The following is a 19,299-nucleotide window of genomic DNA, read 5'->3' on the forward strand; positions in this document are numbered from 1 at the left end:
TCGTGCGGCTCTGCGCGCTCGTGGGTGTCTAGGGCGGCGAGGGTATTTCGGGCGGCGAGGGACCGTCCGAGGGCGGTTGGGGGGCCCGACCCCGGCCGCCGCATGAAGCACCGGCTGCAGGGGACAGTGCTGACCCGTTCCCGCTGAGCTTGGCAACGGTGCGAGAAGCCACGAGGAAAGCTGCGGGAGATGCCATTTTGCCTCCCGCACTTTCCCCACAGCAGCGAGCCCCCGGGGGGGGGGCCCTGACTTGCTGGAAATTCAGAGCCTGGAGGAGGCCTCCTCGATTCGGAGGCCTCCTTTTCTTCAGATTTTGCAGGCTTACTGCATAAACTTTTAAAATATAAAAAGTCTTGCCTCACAAATCTGCTTCACTTTTTTGAAGGAGTTAATAAACATGTGGATAAAGGTGAACCGGTAGATATAGTATACTTGGATTTTCAGAAGGCGTTTGACAAAGTTCCTCATGAGAGGCTTCTAGGAAAAGTAAAAAGTCATGGGATAGGTGGTGATGTCCTTTCGTGGATTACAAACTGGCTAAAAGACAGGAAACAGAGAGTAGGATTAAATGGGCAATTTTCTCAGTGGAAGGGAGTGGACAGTGGAGTGCCTCAGGGATCTGTATTGGGACCCTTACTGTTCAATATATTTATAAATGATCTGGAAAGAAATAAGACGAGTGAGATAATCAAATTTGCAGATGACACAAAATTGTTCAGAGTAGTTAAATCACAAGCAGATTGTGATACATACAGGAAGACCTTGTGAGACTGGAAAATTGGGCATCCAAATGGCAGATGAAATTTAATGTGGATAAGTGCAAGGTGATGCATATAGGGAAAAATAACCCATGCTATAATTACACGATGTTGGGTTCCATATTAGGTGCTACAACCCAAGAAAGAGATCTAGGTGTCATAGTGGATAACACATTGAAATCGTCGGCTCAATGTGCTGCGGCAGTCAAAGCAAACAATGTTGGGAATTATTAGGAAGGGAATGGTTAATAAAACGGAAAATGTCATAATGCCTCTGTATCGCTCCATGGTGAGACCACACCTTGAATACTGTGTACAATTCTGGTCGCCACATCTCAAAGATATCATTTTGGTCGCTCTTCTCTATACCTTCTCCATCGCAATTATAAGGGGAATGGAACAGCTCCCCTATGAGGAAAGACTAAAGAGGTTAGGGCTTTTCAGCTTGGAGAAGAGAAGACTGAGGGGGGATATGATAGAGGTGTTTAAAATCATGAGGTCTAGAACGGGTAGATGGGAATCGGTTATTTATTCTTTTGGATAATAGGACTAGGGGGCACTCCATGAAGTTAGCATTGGGCACATTTAAAACTAATCTGAGAAAACTCTTCACTCAACGCACAATTAAACTCTGGAATTTGTTTGCCAGAGGATTGTGGTTAGTGCAGTTAGTATAGCTGTGTTTAAAAAAGGATTGGATACGTTTTTGGAGGAGAAGTCCATTATCTGCTATTTAAGTTGACTGATTTATTTAACTCTTTTCTATACCGACCTTCATGGTTAAATAACCATATTAGATCAGTTTACACAGAACTGGGTAAACTGTAACAAAGAACAATCATTTAACAGAAGAAGCAAACTTGGAGGCTTAGGCAGCCGGAAGGATAAGAAAATACTTAGAAAATAGCCACTGCTATTACTAACAATGGTAACATGAAATAGACTTAGTTTTTGGGTACTTGCCAGGTTCTTATGGCCTGGATTGGCCACTGTTGGAAACAGGATGCTGGGCTTGATGGGCCCATGATCTGACCCACTATGGCATGTTATGTCTCTTGCAGGACATACTGATGTGGCGCTTTTTTTAAGGGAACCAAACATTTTACACCCACCTGTGCGAGAAGTGTCCTTCATGGAGTTTTAATTTGGTTCTCTGTGGGCTCTGCGGTCCTATCAAGCGGGCTACATTGAAAGATTTTAACACTCAAGGCGGTGTTCCTCGTGGCCATCTTTTCGGCCAGACAAATATCTGAGATTCAAGCGTTCTGCAGAGAACCGTTCTTGCAAATCTCAGATTCTGGGGTTTCGCTTAGGAAGGTGCCTTCTTCTCTGCTGAAGTTGGTATCTGCATTTCATGTAAACCAGTCAGTTGAGTTACCAGTTTTTACGGATTTAGATCTGAACTCTCCTCAGGCTCATGACTTGACTGGATGTCTGCTGGAATCTTATGCGGAACTTGGAAGTGACTAATGCTTTTAGTTTCAGACCATCTTTTTGTCTTATGGGGAGGTCCTAAGAAGGGATGTAAGGCTTCCAAGACTACTATTGCCCGATGGTTGAAGGACACTTTTGCTTCGGCATACATATGTCATGGCTGGCAAGTGCCAGATGGTCTTATAGCTCATTCGATCAGATCTCAAGCGTCATCTTGGGCAGAGAGCCAATGTGTTTCGCCATAGGAGATTTGCAGAGCAGCTACTTGGAAATCTTTGCACATATTTGCTAAGCATTATAGTTTAGACGTCCGGCTCAGGATGTCTATTCTTTTGGCAGCAGTGTGCTTAGAGTGGGCCTCTCTGGGTCCACCCCATTTAGGGCAGCTGGGTACATCACAGTGGTCTGGACTGATCCTGGTATATACAGGGAAGGAAAATTGGTTCTTACCTGCTAATTTTTGTTCCTGTAGTACCAAGGATCAGTCCAGACGCCCATCCATGGGTAGGGTGTTCAGTAGAGTCCAAGTCCGCACCATTGTTTTCTCTTCTGCAGTGTTAGACTATGAAGAAGCATTCTAATCCATATTCTGTTCCTGTACATAGTTTTCACAGGTTATTGTTCAGTGGAGTTCTTGATCTAGTCATTGGTGGTTTTAAACTTCATTCTGCTTTGATATTGATTATACTGAGGGATCGCAGGTGGCACACTGGGTTATCAGGGGGTGCCTTCAGCTTTTTTTTTCTGACTCCATCTGCTGGAAGGGAGGCATAACCCAGCAGTTTGGACTGATCCTTGGTACTACAGGAACAAAAATTAGCAGGTAAGAACCAATTTTCCTTTGTCTTAACTACAGTTTTATTTAAGTAAACCTTTTTAGAATTTATGTAATATATGTGAATATTTGCCTGTAATTCACATTGAAATTTTTGGAAATTGCAGAATACAAAAACTTTTAAATAAAATTAAAAAAAAATCCAAGAGCAGTACACGATCAGTCCAAGGCATTGGTGAGGCACCGCTTAGAACATTGTCTAGTCCTCTGATAAGCAGGATAGAATCAGCCACACATTGGGTGACTTCGGGTAATGCTGATGCATAGATACAGACCAGAGTTTTTTAAAACTTGAACAAAAATATTTTTATCGATTTTGAAGTACCCCAAAAAAAACCAGAATAAACTTGCAGTGATTAGATGGGCTGCACTTATAAATTTTTCATTTGATATGCTGACTCTTTTCCTAAAGAGGCCCAAGGCAGATTACAGTAACAAGGCATTGTGTACATTAATGGAAAAATAATTTTGGCAATAGGATTAATCCTAGAATATGCAGCACATTAGCAAAATATTGCAGCTTGTAAATGGTAAGACTTGGCCTGGCCTCATGTTGGATCAGGCACATTAAATATTCAGTTACTGAGTTATAGTAAAGTCTTCAATACTCTTGTGCAAACAGCAGTCCAGTACTAGGGGTGTACGTTAACTATACTAAGACTTCATAGGTGAGATGTGACTTTCCATCAAGTATTTTTGGGACACATTCCTTCCAGAGGTTTAGTACTTTCCACAATTTTTTTTCCCTCCAGCTGTCCTTATGGAACAAATTGTCAAATCTGAAGGAGATTCTGCTGCTGAGCACAAGAAGGAAATGGAGGAACTGAAGGAATTGCTTCCAGAAATAAAGGAAAAGATAGAAGATGCCAAAGATGCTCAGAAAAGTGGAAAAGTGTCCGAACTGGCCCTTAAAGAAACTTTAGTAGGACACTTTTGATGTAACTTTCAATACCCTTTCTCTCCGTGTGTCACAGCCATGTGGCCGAAGTTGCTGATTTCACTTAGCCTGGAAACATCCAAGATACCTCAGTCATGCTTGCTTTATTCCTTTCCCTGTAGCGTTCTGCATTGTCTTGGCTATACTCTATAAAATGACTTCAAATAGTTTGTATAAAATGGCATATTTTGTAACTTAGTAACAGATGTCCTCTTCTAAACTGAAAACCTCTGTACAAACATCCTCTTGGCATGCATAATCTTAACTGCTATTGAGACCAAGTAAATTAGTAAATGGTGGCAGATGAAAACAAATTGATCCATCCATTCTTGGTCTCCACTCTGTGGAAAGTCTTGACTTGGCTTTCCTTCCCTTTAAAGCTGGCCTCTGGAGAATCCCACTCCCCAGCGATCAGCTCTTTAATAGGCTTGTGAAGAGGGAATGCCTTGGCAGGCTTTAACAATTGGGTCCTCCACAGACAGTTATCCTCTCCTTTTTCCTCCACTTAAGGACCTCAAAATGAGGGAGGTAGGTAGAGGGTCACATCTTCTGAGGATGCATATCTGCTGCCTTAGGTAGATGGGTTCACACTCATTGGCCAAACACCAGCTCTAACCTTCTAGCAACACTGATTTGCAGCTGTTCCAGATGTCCCTTGATTGCCTCTACTTATGCCCACTTCTATATTGCCATGCCTGGCTACCTCTTCCACAGTTGGTAGACCACTCTGGCATCAGGCACCCTGTACGCTCCCTCCCTGCAGTGACTGCCAGTCCCTGAAATTCCCTCTTCATGGGAGACATGTTGGTCCTTCCTCCAGTGAGTAAACCTAAGGCTTCTTACAGGTTTTTCCTTTTTCTTTAGTTTACTGTTCTTCATATGTACATCTCTTAAATAATGCTTCTGCTGTTATTGGCCCAGATCTGCCACCAAATAAGCATAAAATAATCCTGTCCAGCCTCTTTGCACATTGACTTTAATCTTAAACACTGTCCAGAACTTTCTAGAAGCAAGAGATGGTAATGCTGGTTCCCTGTACGTACCAGGATGAGTCCAGACCATGGGTTGTCCCGTCCGTCCCCCCACAGATGGTCAGAGCTAAAACCTGAGGGGGTGCTCTCTCAAGCTGGTGCGCCTTCTGTATTTCTCTGACTCCAGCAGATGCAGGTTTCACCTTCAGCTCCCCAGTGTCGTTAGAGATTTTGTTTAGAAATTTTTTTTCTTTTCTCGGACACTCTTGCTTGGATTTTCTTTTTAAGTTGTAACAGGATTTTCCTCTGTGGATGGTTCTGCTAGGACTTGCAGGCAGAACTTTTGCTCAGTGGCAGACTTGTCTTTTCATTGCACTTTACTGTTTCTGTCATTTGGGGGTAAGTTGTATATTTTCCCTCCTTACAGGTGTGTGTTTGGCTGCCTTAGGGGTGAAAGTTGGTAGTCCAACCTCTCCCCCTCGACCCACTGCCTGAGAGGTCGTTTCCTCAGGTCAGCTCCTCTGACTTTTTTACTGCCTGCAGTCTCCGGAGGTTTTTGGATTTCAGCTTACCTCCATGCCGCATCCATTGCGATGCAGCGCCTGTGGTGACCCCGGATCGAGGCTCATGTGAAGGCCTGCGTGCCAGGTGCCTCCCAGGGAGGGCACCTCAAGGGCTCAGGGGAGGTCGGCCTGGCAGCTATCTTGGATTCTCACACAGATGCGCCAGCGCAGCCCCCAGCTGGCACAGACCCAGAGATTCTTTACCGCCAGTTCTTACTCCAGCTCATCTCCCAGACACAGAGCTGCCATTGGGGGATCCCCTGCCCCTCCCTCTACCATTTCCCCTCCGAAGCCCTTCTCGGCTGAACTTATTTTGCTGATGCACAATGCCTATTTGGCAAGGCTTTACCAGCACCAAGACCCTTCCCTAGCCCCCCCAACCAAAGTGATCAGACTGGGGGACCCTCCAGATCTGGCAGGGCTTTCTCAGGGCTCTGTACCACCTAGGCTAGGTACAGCACCAGGATTGCCTCCTTGCCTTCAGGCTCCAGGGGCTCCTTTAGGGTCCTGTCTAGTTCAAACAGGGTCCTGCCCGACTCTGCCTGATTCTCCTCCCCCAGTGGTCCCGGGGGTGAACCCAGACTTGGATGACCTTAGTCTTTTGGTGCACATGGAGGGAGATGACCCTCTGGTCCTGCACCTTTTTCAGAAGGACGAGTTGGACTCACTTATTTCACATGTCCTGACAGAATTGGATATCGAGGCTCCCCAGGAGACCCCTGGACCCATACTGCAATAGAAGGGAGACCGGTCCTTGGAGGCCTTCAGCCTCCCTCGAAGACTTTTCCTTTTCATCCTATGCTTCTCCAATTGTCCAGGGAGTGAGACACTCCGGACGCCCCTCTGTGGGTTGGCAGAGCGATGGACAAGCTGTACCCGCTCCCGGAAGAGTCCCTGGACCTGTTGAAGGTACCGAAGTTGGATGCTTCTGTTTCGGCAGTCACGAAAAGGACAACTATTCCAGTAACTGGAGGAGCAGCCCTCAGACCTGCAGGACCGCAAGCTTGAGGTTTACTTGAAGAGGGTTTTTGAGGTATCAGCCCTGGGGGTTAGGGCTGTAGTGTGCAGTTCCCTGATGCAGAGAGCAGGTCTCCGGTGGGTCCAGCAGCTGCTCAGCACACAGCTTCTGCCAGAGGTGGCTCAGCAGGTGGAACGACTTGAAGTGGTTTGCCTATGGGGTGGACGCTCTCTATGATCTTAAAGTCCTGGCCAGGTCCATGGTTTCAGTGGTCTCTGCTAGATGCCTCCTGGCTCAAACTGGTTGGCAGATTCTTCTTCCAAATCTCAGCTGGGCTCCCTCCCCTTCAAGGGTAGGTTACTGTTTGGAGAGGAGTTGGATCAACTCATTTAAATCGCTTGGAGAGATCAAAGTACATAAACCACCAGAAGATCATCCTTTGACCTCCAAGGCATACAGTTTCAGAGGAAAGCATCGTTTCCGCCAGGCTAGGCCAGTCCCTCAAGACCACCGTCTTCACGAGCACAGTCCTGGTCTCATTCCTTTTGGGGACGTCGACCAGCTCGAGACATCCTCCCAATGAAGCTTTGCCAGCCCACTCATCTGAGGACACTTGACCCTATTCTGAGTGGGTCAAAATTACCTCAGACCAGTGGGTCTTGAATATTCTACAGCACGGTTAAGCTTTAGAGTTTGCTCATCCACTCAGACAGGTTTGTCTTCTCCCCATGCAGATTAAGAAAGCAGGGTGCAGTGCTGCAGATACTGGAGCATCTCCTTCCTCATTCAGGTTCAGTGCTTTCGGAACCTCCAGCTTCCCACAGCATGGGGCTATCTCCAGATACTGGGCTTCATGGCCTCCCCAATAGATGTAGTGCCTTGGGCATTTGCCCACATGCAGCCCTTACAAAGAGCATTACTCTCCCATTGGAAGCCAGTGTCTTGAGTTTCAGGCTCCTCTGCCGATACCACCTTTAGCCAAGGACAGCCTGGACTGGTGGCTCAACCTCTATCTGCTCAGAGGGGTGCACCTGGAGGTCCCGCAATGGGTGATCATTACGACCGATGCCAGCCTCACCGGATGGGGGGCAGTGTGCAGACAGCAGTCGACGCAGGGTCGATGGACACCAGTACAGGCAGCTTGGCCCATCAACCATCTGAAGACAAGAGCAGTTCATCTTGCACTGAAGCACTTCCTTCCCCTAGTCCAGGGTCAATCAGTCCAAATCCCCTCAGACAACGCGACGACAGTAGCATACATCAACCGTCAGGGAGGGACAAGTCATGTTGCTCGGGAGACTAACAAGCTCATGCCATGGGCAGAACTCCACTTGTCTCACATTGCGAGGGTCGACAATGTTCAAGAGGATTTTTTGCATTGCCAACTCTTAACCCTTGGGGAGTGGGAACTGTCCCAGGGAGCAATGTCACTCTTCACGCGATGGGGGACTCCCCATCTGGATCTCATGGCCACTCAAAAGAACACAAAGGCTCCATGCTTCAGTCACAGAAGAGAACACTGCACAGAGGGCGTCTCTGCCCTAGCTTTCTCGTGGCTGCGGAACCTCCTGCTCTACATGTTCCTGCCTTGGCCCCCCTGGTGGGAAGGGTGCTCCGAAGAAGTGTCACCAGGGGTCAGTGATCCTGGTGGCTCCAGAATGGCTTTGATGGCCATGGCTTACAGATTTGGTCAATCTAGCAGTGAATGGCCCGCTCCAGCTGGGACATCTGCCGAATCTGCTACGACAGTCCTGTATTTTTCGACCAGGTAGATCGCTTGTCTAGCGGCCTGGCTTTTGAGTGGCGCCGGCTGAGAAGACGGGGGGGTATCCAGAGGCGATTATTTCCATTCCTCTTAAGGCTAGGAAGACTTCCACCTCCATATCATATATCCGGGTCTGGCAAGTGTTTGTCTTGGTGCCACACAACTTTCTCCACGCCATGCGACCATATCCCAGATCTTGTCTTTTTTATAACTTTTTATTTATGCAATTTCAGATATATTACATATATCAAGGTATAAGATCTAGCAATATAATTCAAAAGCAACATTTTACATTAAATATTAATTTTAACAGATCTCTGAAAATACAGGCAATATTGGGACCAAGATATAAGGAAATAAAAGGAGCTCAAATACATATAATCAAAAACAAGAAATACACCACTATATGATTACCCCTGACTTTATAGCCCTTCATCCCTTTCCATCTAGAAATCCCCATAGTTGATCGGGTTTGTAGAAATATTTATTCTCGAAATTTTAAACATTTGCAGGGATACTTCAGGACCATACTGGCCCCTCGACTTAATACTTCAGGAATCATTAGCAAAAACTTTCTTCTTTGCTCCTGAGTTGAGTGGACAATATCCAGATAAATCCAAATACTTTGCCCATAATATTGAACAGTTCTATTCCTGAAGAAATACTTCAGAATAAGATTTCTGTCCTGCTCAAATGGAAAAGTAGCCAGTAAACAGTAACATCCTTCAAACACGCTTTGTATGTGGCATTTTAGAGGTAAAGCCAAGGAATAATTCAAGTAGACAATTTTACAGGCAAATGCAGAGAGCTCCTTTTGCTGCTACTCATGTGGTGGCCATCTTGGTCCCCCCCAGATCTGGTCTTTCTTACAGCAAGGACTGGAGATGGGATTAGCCTAGAATTCCCTCAGAGTTCAGGTGGCAGCCCTTGGTGCTCTCGTTCATCAGGATGGATCTCCTCTTGCGACACACCCGGACATAGTCCTGTTCTTGAGAGAAACATAGAAATGACAGCAGAAGACCAAATGGCCCATCCAGTCTGCCCAGCAAGCTTTTGCACTTTTTCTCACATACTTATCTGTTTCTCTTGGCTCTTAGTAACCTTTTTTTATTCTATTTCCTTTCCACCCCTGCTATTAATGTAGGGAGCAGTGTTGGAACTGCATCTAAGTGAAATAGCTTAATTTAGTTAAGTTTATTGCAGTGGTTAATACCCCTATCTGTTTATCTAGACTATAATTCAGTCCTTGTTGATTGTTGCCTGAATATAGATCCACCTTTCTTCATTTCCCCCCTGCCATTGAAGCAGAGGGCCATTCTGGCTATGCGTTGAAAGTGAAATATCAGACTTGCTCCCCTGCCATTGAAGCAGAGGGCTATGCTGGATATGTGTGAATTGTCAAACATCTCACACAGCATGTGAAACCACCAATCTGCAATCTGTCCTTCGTGGCGCTTGAATCTGGTTCTTCGAATGCTAGGCGGTCCACCTTTTGAACCTCTGAAAAGAGCTACTCAAGACAGTTTTCCTGGTGTCTGTTCCACTCGCAGAATCTCAGAACTGCAAGCCTTGTTCTGTAGAGAGCCTGTTTTTGGCGGGTATTCGGAAAGCACCTTCAGACAGCTTTATGATCTAAAAGGCAAATTTATTGATAGCAATACAAAGACAATACAGTTAAGAGGAACAAGGAAAAAGAGGAAGTCGTTGTTTCTCTGGAGACGCAGGTCAGTGACAATTGGCATTCAGCTTGCTTCTCAAATGCGGAGCCCTCGGGCTGGAGTTTTTAAACTTTTTTCATTGTCCAATAGAAATACATTGATGCGCATCCTGGGTGTATTATCTTCTGCTAATATCCAATTATGAACGTTACTTTATAGTCCAATCAGGTATCGTCTCTGGGGTGTTGGCTTCTTCCGGTACTGAGCTTGCCAAAGCACATGGTTGCGAAATATGTTGCCAGCAAAGTCAGGAAATACACAGCTCAGGCTTAAGGCCTATATACAAGCCTTACCTACGTTTCACAGATTCAGGAGTATCCTTGTGTACTGTACCATCATTTCTACAAAAAGTGTTCTCATCTCTTAATTTGAATCAGTCAGTGGAACTACCATCATTCCAGGACGGAGTCCAAGGACCTTAAGACACCTCAATATCAAGCGCATTCTCCTTCGATACCTGGAGGCGACCAATGACTTCTGTTTGTCCGATCACCTTTGTCCTCTGGAGTGGTCCCAAGAAGGGGAAACGAGGCTTCTAAAACCACCATTGCCTGCTGGCTCAAGGAATCAATTTCTACTGCATATGTTGGCGCTGGGCATCCACCGCCAGACGGTATAAAGGCTCATTTGCTCCAGGCTCAAGCAGAGCGGTCTCTCCACAGATTTGCAGAGCAGCTACCTGGAAGTTGTTGCACACTTTTGCGCGTCACTATTGCTTGAATCTTCAACCACCAGTCGGGGGCTCTTTTGGAGCTCAGGTCATTCAAGCTGGGCTATCAGTAGCCCACCCTACTTAGGGAAGCTTTGGTACATCCCATGGTCTGGACTGATCCTGGTACCTACAGGGAAAAGAAAATTATTCCTTTCTTTCCTGTAGTACCATGGGTCAGTCCAGACACCCACCCTAAGATTCTTTGGAGTTTTTTGTGGGGAAACACTCTTCAGCTCAACTGTCAATCTTTTCAGGGCAGGTATAGGACTGACTAAGTTCTTGTTGCAAGTTGCATTTCTACGGGTGGTTATAGTTCAATTTGTATTGATCCATCCAAGGTTTTCTTTCTGGCTTTGTTATACTTTATACTGAAGGATTACAGAGGGCGCCCCAGCTTATGAGAGCACCCTCTCAGTTTTTGCTCTGACTCCATCTGCTGGTAGGGGGGGGAACAACCCACAGTCTGGACTGATCCATGGTACTACAGGAACGAAAATTAGCAGGTAAGGAATAGTTCTTAGACTAGAACCATTTTTTCATGAAACAGAAAAACTGGAATTCCTATGTTTAGCAGGTGATAGCCATTTGTGGTGTTTTTTGTTTTTTTTAAGACTGTTTAGTTTCCTCATGTTTGAGATCTAATTAACTCTTAAAATAAAAATACTAAACCTCATTTAAAATCATTTTTACACTTTGTATCCACCCTGTATTGCAGTGCCATTAACTTCATGGGCCTTTTTGGTAAAGGCACTTAAAAATAGTGACTTCTGATGCTGACTGTTTGTTTGATTGTATTCTTTCTCCTCAACAGATTCCCATGAAAAGAGCAGATGGAGCAGCTTCATCAAATGGTGCTTCAGACATTTCTCATCTTGTCAGGAAAAAGGTGTGTAGTGATGCCTCCTTATTGGCCCAGCTGCAGAATAACTATAGAGCATGATTTGAAAATCTGTACAGGGTGCCTCAAGCTAATGAGAGCATTAGTAAGTTAGAGCTAATGATGCAGTATTAAGCTTTCTGATATGGACCAGCTTATTGGAAGAAAATGGTTCCTTCCTCAGCAGCCCGTATGGGTTATGTCCACCCAGGTAGAAGCTCCCATGTTACCCTGAGCCTGCCAGTATTGTCTAGCAGATGATAGATTGTCCCATGCTCTGAGATGAGGCCTAGTTAGGCTGTTTTTTTTACAAGGATTGGAAGGGCAGCTCCTGTGGGGAAAGCCTTGTGCTTCCTCCCCCAATTGAGCATGGCCTTAGGCCAGGGGGCTTCCAAGGATTTGGTTTGGGCTGCACATTTCATTCTATATTGTTCTGTATCCTATTCCTCTGCAGTCAGGCAGGGTTATACACCTCTACCAGCAGATGGAGACAGAGTAGAATGGACTTGCTGATGTAAGACACAAAGCCCTGCCCTATCAGCTCATCTGTATTCTATCTCCAGATGGTGAACATGCATCTCCCTACTGGGGAATGCTTGTAGTAGTGTGAAAAATAAAATCAGAGCACTGCTTTAGTTCCTGAGGTGACAGCATGTTCCCTGTAAGTACCCAGATCAATCCAGAATCCTGGGTTTTGCCTCCCCTCTAGCAGATGGAGACAGACGTTTTAACGGACTCTGTCCTATACTCCTGAGGTGCCACCTAGTCTGTCAGTATTTCTGTCTCCAGCAGATGCTGGAGGTGCAAAACCTTTAGTCTGGGTTTGGTGTTAGGTTTTTAGTTTATTGGTATTCGTTCCTTCGGAAATCTTAGACAAGGATTTAGTAAAAAAAAAAACAAAAAACCCCAGAAGATATCTCTTTAAGCCTCCCAGGGGGTTGCTAGGTCCTGATGGGGACCATTCCTCCCTGGTAGCAGAGGGTTAGGAGCCCTGTAACTGCCTGCGGCTGAGGGTGATACCGGGGAGCCCGGTTCACTCACCCCCTGAAGATCTGCACACAGGAAAAAACAATGCTGAGGTGATTTATTTAATTTCTGAGCCGGCCTAGCGGTCTCTTTCGGCCCGCCTTCCTTCTGACGCAGTTTTCGCCGTCCTTTAGGGTTCCAACGAGCTCCCCGGGGGGGTTGTCTTGGTCGCATGGTTCTTTTTTTGGGCCCCAATCCTAATTTAGCTCGGGGATCATGTTGCATGGTGCAGCCTAGAGGCCGGAGTTTGTACCTGGTGCTTGTCGGGAGGGGAAGGCTCTTCGGGGAAGCAGATTCCGGCGAAATTGCATCACAGCAGCTCTAGAGCAGGCAGGGACCCTGGGAGGGCAGAATTGCTGCGGCAGCCTCGGGACCCTTTTCTCCTCAGCGCAGGTACTGAAGCCTTACTGCGACCGTTCAGGGAGCAGGAGAAGGCTGCCCTGGGGGAGGGGAGCTCCCACCACCTCTTTCGCCATGACCTGCTGCCCCTGGTGGAGGACGGGGGGGGGGGGGGGGGGACTTGCTGGCAGCTCAGATCTCTTCCTCTGAGGAGGAACAGGGAAAGACTCGGATGAGTCTTCCTCATTCTCAGATTTTGATTTGTTGCTGCAAAAACCCTTCAAAGCACGGAAAGCAGCAAAGAGCCAGAGTACTAAGGTACCCCGTGAGGTCCCGGCATCTATGGAGGCTGGGACACATCACTTCACAAACGTACCAAGTCACATAGTGGCATAGAAGCCCCCAAGGCCAAATGCCCCCTCCAGTCTCTGGTCCGGTGGACAGTTCACGTACGGACAGTGCAGATGAAGGGGAGTCTCCTCTGCAAGCCCTTGGTGAGGGACTGGATGCGGATCAGGATTACCAGCTCTAGTTGGCCAAGCCAGTGAGTACGTCTCTAGTGGAGGGCGATGATCCCGAGTGGTCTACCTGTTCAGAAGGGATGAACTAGGTCCTCTTATCCTGGCCATTCTGGAGGAGCCGGGCATTGAGGTTCTTCTGGAGGACTCATGGTTTAGGGCTATGGATCTGGTGATGGTGTGGCTCAGGAGTCCAGCTCGATCCTTTCCGTTTCATATGTCAGTTACGGATCTTTTGTTTAAGGAGTGGGACACTCCGGGCCTTGGTGTAAAGGTAAGTCAGCCTATGGACAAGTTATACCCGATTCCGGAGGAAGTGCCGGACCTCCCTAAGGTGGACACTGCAGTCTCTGCAGTGACCACGAGAACCACCATCCCGGTAACAGGAGCCACTGCCCTGAAGGATTTGCAGGATCTCAAATTGGAGTTGCAACTTAAGATTTGAGGTTTCCGCCCTAGGGGTCCGGGCAGCTATGTGCAGCAGTTTCACGCTACGAGCCATTCCCTGTAAGTACCCAGATCAGTCCAGACTGTGGGTTGAGCCTCCTGTCCAGCAGGTGGAAACAGACCAGAACTGAAAGGGTATCCTATATGAGGACAGCCTGCCCTGCAGCCCTTCAGCATTTGTCTGACTCCAGCAGGTGCAGGCAGCTCACCCTGTGGTTCCCTGTTTGCTTTATTCTTTGTCCCTTTGGGGATTCTTTCTACCTTTACTTCTAACACTGGATCAAGCAAGTATTTATCCTTTATTGATTTAAAAAGAAAAGGAGTTTGTTTGAACTTTGTGGATTGCTTTCACAGGAGACAGTCCCTGTCTCCTTACTCTTGTGGGGGCCTAGGGGGATTTGCCCCTTGTTTTACATAGCCTAGGCGCCCTATTCCCAGTGGTCCTCCATAGTGTTTCCTTTGGGAGGTGCAGTGTTCAGCTGTGGGGGGGGGGAAGCACCTGTTCATACCCCAGATCAGTCCAGACTCCTGGGTTTTGCCTCTCTGCTAGCAGATGAAGACAGAAGAAAAGCTTTACTGACACTTAGTGTGGCCACCTACATAAGAAGATAAGAACCTGCCATGCTGGGTCAGACCCAGGGTCCATCAAGCCCAGCATCCTGTTTCCAACAGAGGCCAATCCAGGCCATAAGAACCTGGCAATTACCCAAACACTAAGAAGGTCCCATGCTACTGATGCAATTAATAGCAGTGGCTATTCCCTTAGTAAACTTGATTAATAGCAGTTAATGGACTTCTCCTCCAAGAACTTATCCAATCCTTTTTTAAACCCAGCTACACTAACTGCACTAACCACCTCCTCTGGCAACAAATTCCAGAGCTTTATTGTGCGTTGAGTGAGAATTTTCTCCGATTAGTCTTAAATGTGCTACTTGCTAACTTCATGGAGTGCCCCCTAGTCCTTCTATTATTCAAAAGTGTAAACAGTCACATCTACTCGTTCAAGACCTCTCATGATCTTAAAGACCTCTATCATATCCCCCCTCAGCCGTCTCTTCTCCAAGCTGAACAGCCCTAACCTCTTCAGCCTTTCCTCATAGAGGGGATGGAACAGCTCCCCTAATCATTTTGGTTGTCCTTTTCTGTACCTTCTCCATCGCAATTAATCTTTTGAGATGCGGCGATCAGAATTGTACAGTATTCAAGGTGCGGTCTCACCATGGAGTGATACAGAGGCATTATGACATTTTCCGTTCTATTAACCATTCCCTTTCTAATAATTCCCAACATTCTGTTTGCTTTTTGACTGCTGCAGCACACTGAGCCGACGACTTAAAGAATTATCCACTATGACGCCTAGATCTCTTTCCTGGGTGGCAGCTCTTAATATGGAACTGCAGCAAGGGTTATTTGTAAAATTTACCTCCTGGTACAGAGACTTGGTGGGAGTTGCAGTACGGCTTCCCTGGGCATGCCATATTGACGTCATTCCTGCTTCCATTGGGGATAAGGGGGGTTGAGCAGCCCCCACTGGGCTAGGCATGGTAGGCCACAGTGGTGCCATCTTTTTCTGTGTGCCATATTGACCATAGGTCAGACGCATACCTACCCTCACATCTTTTAAAGCGCGCAATACAGGAAGAGCTGGGCATGCACCTCACCCAGACATTCGAACTTTTGTACGCATACATTTAGAAAACCTAAGTGCCTAGTTCTCTACAATGCTTGCCATATTAGAGCCTCACAGTTGGACCTGGACTCTTATGTCAGCCCTGTGAGGAAACCCAAGGACAATTGGCCTCCTCGGACTTTGCTCCCATTAGATTATGGGGTTGTCACGGACTTAACTTGAAGTACGCTGGACTTCAGTATCCCCTTGACTGGATCATCTGTGGGAGAGGGAAATTCAACTGGTCCCCACCTAGTGCCCCCTGGCTGCCTTTTCCTGAGTGGAGTGGGGTTTTTCCCAGGGGCTACAAGCCTTTGTAAAAGCAGTCTACTGCCTCACTTGCCCTGGTCCAGATGGAACCTCGGGCGGTATCCCCTCCCTCCCACATTCCTACCAGCAGACCCTGAGGTATTCCTCACCTTACCAAGGGTATCCCTGGCAGGGACCCAGATGGCACAAATGAAGAGAACATAAGAAGATGCCATACTGGGTCAGACCAAGGGTCCAGCAAACCCAGCATCCTGTTTCCAACAGAGGCCAATCCAAGTCACAAGTACCTGGCAAGTACCCAAACATTAGATCACAAGCTACTATTGCTTATAAATTACTGTAATAGCAGTCTATGGACTTAATCTCTAGGAACTTATCCAAACTTTTTTTAAACCCAGTAACTGCTGAAACCACATCCCCTGGCAATAAAGTCGAGTTTAACTATATGCTGAGTAAAAAAAACCCCTTTTTTTAGATTTGTTTTAAATGAGCTACTTGCTAACTTCATAGAGTTCCCCCTATTCCTTTTTCTGAATAAACCAATTTACATTAACTTGTTAATCACTTCATGATTTTGTAGACCTCTATCATATCCCCCCCCTCAGTTGTCTCTTCTCCAAACTGAACAGCCCTAACTTTAGCCTTGCCTCATAGGGCAGCTGTTCCATGCCCCATATTTTGGTCTCCCTTCTCTGCACTTTCTCCAGTGCAGCATGGAACAGCTCCCCTATGAGGAAAGGCTAAAGTTAGGGCTGTTCAGTTTGGAGAAGACGGCTGAGGGGGGATATGAAGTTACTAAGGAAAACGTAATTATCAGGTAAGTAACTTCTCCAGTGCTAGTGGTGCATCACGTTCCTGGGGTAGGGAAGGTTCAAGCTATCTCAGCCACGTTCTGGATCTCGAGCATTGGTAATTCTAAAGGACATTACATCACATTGTGGTGCGGTGAGGGGAGCTGGTGTTACTTAATGGCATCTGACAGGAATGCAAATATAGAAAGATTGTCCAGGCTGGAGCCCTTAGTTCAGTCTTAATCAGTTGCAGATACTTTGTATTTCCTTCATGACCTCTGTCTCCTGCATCAGATATTCAGACTTCAAGGGTCTGTAGCTCTGGTAGTGGTTAATTGATCAAGGCGGCTTTGGTCCACAGTTGGATGAGAGTACCTTTTTTTTTACCTTGAACTCCAGGTCTGCTGAGGCAGGGTCTGGTGTTTCATGGGCATCCAGTTAGATTCACCATGCTAGTGGTTTTTTTTTAAGCCTTTTTTCCATCTTTCCTAATACTTGGAATACATCTGTGTTGAGCTTCCAAGATTGACTGTGCATTAGGCTGATCAGGCTGTGCAGTGCATGCACAGGGGTGATAGAAGTGCCAGCATTGAGCGAGCTGCAGCTCAAAGATGGGGTGAATTGCAGCGGCGGCCTGCTCAGTGACCACAGCAGGGACTGCAGAATAGACGTGCCATGCACGCTGTCAGCATGGCGACAGCCATGGAGTGAGGATGTCAGACTGGCATGCAGCCTGATATGCACGTGCCTAAATGCAGCAGTGCTTTGCTTGGGCTGTCTCTCCAGGGAAGGAGGATGATCCTCTGGAGGTGGCAGAAGGTAGGCAAGGCCCCCTGGTCAGCAGGGCTCCTAGTGGGGTCAAAAGCATGGTGGCCACTTTAGGTAAACACAGCAGAAAGGCATCTGTAAAGGGAGTCCAGGGACTCTCCTCTTCCACTGTCACTGGTGGTGCCAGACACATTGGAGGATCAAGAAGCTGGGAGCTCGCTTGTTGAGGATAGGGGTAGCAAGTCTGATTTCGATGGAATTTGTCCTGCTACTGCATAAGGGCCTATCTGGCCAAGAGAGGAGTACGGAGTAAACTCACTGACCCAGAAGCCTAAACACCCCACAAAGACCTAAAGTGACCCCACAAGAAAGGTCTGGGGGTATTCTGTCACCTGGGCCTTGGATGTCCGACTGATAAGGCATTTTCAGTGGATTCGAAGGGTTCCAACAAACTACCTGAGGATCATGGGGGGACCCTGATGGTGACACAGGGGATGACTCCATGGAGGTATTGCCAGATGTGGATAAGGATGTCTGACCCAGAGGAGCTTCTGGTCACAGAAGGGGATGACCCTAGGATTGTCTGATTTTTGCAGGAATGAGGAGCTGTGGCCTCATTTCCCATGTTCTGTCAGAAATGGGGATTAAGGTCACTTCGGGAATCTGATGTAATGAAGGGGTGGCCCTGGTACTGGAGGGGCTGCTTGGTGGCCCTGGAAAGGATTTTCCTTCACTAAGAAAGTGAAAAAGCTGGGAGTGGGGGTACTTTTGAGGCAGGTCTCGAGGTAGGCAATGGCAGTGTCCTTGTATCCCTTGCCAGAGGAGACCTTGGAGTTCCTGATGCTTCCTAAGATAATGCCTCAGTCCCAGCAGTGACCAAGAAGACAATGTCCCAGTAGCAGGGTCGTCCACCCTGAAGGATGCCCAAGACCAGAAACTGAAGATCAATCGGTGGCAGCCTTATGCAAAGGGCTTGTCTGCACTGGGTACGATCTGCTCAGCCAGGCAGATTTCCGAGCTTTAGGCTTCGTTTTGTACATCTCTTCTTATGGATTATGGTCTGTGGGTCTTGCATTCGCTGCCTTTCATCTCAACCAGACGGTTGACATTTCTGCATTTGTCAGCCAAACTGCAGGTGAAGGAGCTTCCCTTACCAAATGTTCGTAGGATGCTATTGCAGTACCCGAAGGTCGGTAAACTTTTCAGCAGTCAGATCTGTTTCTTGTGTAGCAAGGCAAAGAAAGGAAGTAAGGTGTCTAAGGCTGTCCGATTCCAGAGGGGATGCATGCGGCCTCCTGTGTCAGCTGGTGTTGCCTCAGGAAATTTATAGAGCAGTGACATGGGTTTCGCGTCACGTCACTTTTTACCAAACACCAATTGGATGTTTGGGAGCCAGAGGAGGTAGCGCTTGGGGCAAGTGTTGCAAGTCTTTCGGATTCCCACCCAGTATAGGGGAGCTTGGGTAGATCCCACTTATCTGTATTGATCAGGGGTATGAACAGGAAAGGAAGACCTGGTACATTCCTGGAATACCACAGAACCAGTACAGAAGCCCATCCCCTTGCTTTTGAAAGACTGCTATAGGTTTCAGTAGGTTTACAATGCAGAACTTAACGTGGATAGCTGGGTTGAGCCAATGGGGAATGAAGGGATTCTGTTTCCTTTTGGATGTGAGGGTCCCAGTTCAGGGGACTCGATCCATTCTCTTTTCCTCCCATAAGGGCATGTTCATTTGAGTTCTTCGTTTTCACTGTTTTCTTGGGTACTGAGGGACTGCAGGTGGCGCACTCGGTTATGTAGCAGTGTGTGAAAAGTTTTTAATCTCTGCCATCTGCTGGAAGGGATGTAAATCCCACTTGCTGGACTGGTCTGTGGTGTTCAGGAATGAAAATTAGGTAATTTTTCTTTTCCTTCTAAAGGTGACTTGCTTTATCACCTTAGCT

The 19,299-nt window shown here is 47.0% G+C and overlaps 1 protein-coding gene across 6 annotated transcripts in view; it reads left to right on the plus strand.

Annotated features, from left to right (window-relative positions):
* The window catches only part of NASP (nuclear autoantigenic sperm protein), a 77,184-nt gene that overhangs the window by 49,662 nt on the left and 8,223 nt on the right, over positions 1-19,299 (plus strand). For 3 of the 6 annotated variants that reach the window (XM_029617978.1, XM_029617977.1, XM_029617981.1), the window contains 2 exons: positions 3,780-3,949; positions 11,463-11,537. In XM_029617978.1, the coding sequence (XP_029473838.1) occupies positions 3,780-3,949; positions 11,463-11,537 (245 nt within the window). The remainder of the gene's footprint in view (positions 1-3,779; positions 3,950-11,462; positions 11,538-19,299) is intronic. The other 3 variants (XR_003858920.1, XM_029617979.1, XM_029617980.1) reach the window with 1 other exon arrangement.

Source organism: Rhinatrema bivittatum, chromosome 10, assembly GCF_901001135.1.
Source record: "Rhinatrema bivittatum chromosome 10, aRhiBiv1.1, whole genome shotgun sequence".
NCBI classification, from domain to species: domain Eukaryota; kingdom Metazoa; phylum Chordata; class Amphibia; order Gymnophiona; family Rhinatrematidae; genus Rhinatrema; species Rhinatrema bivittatum.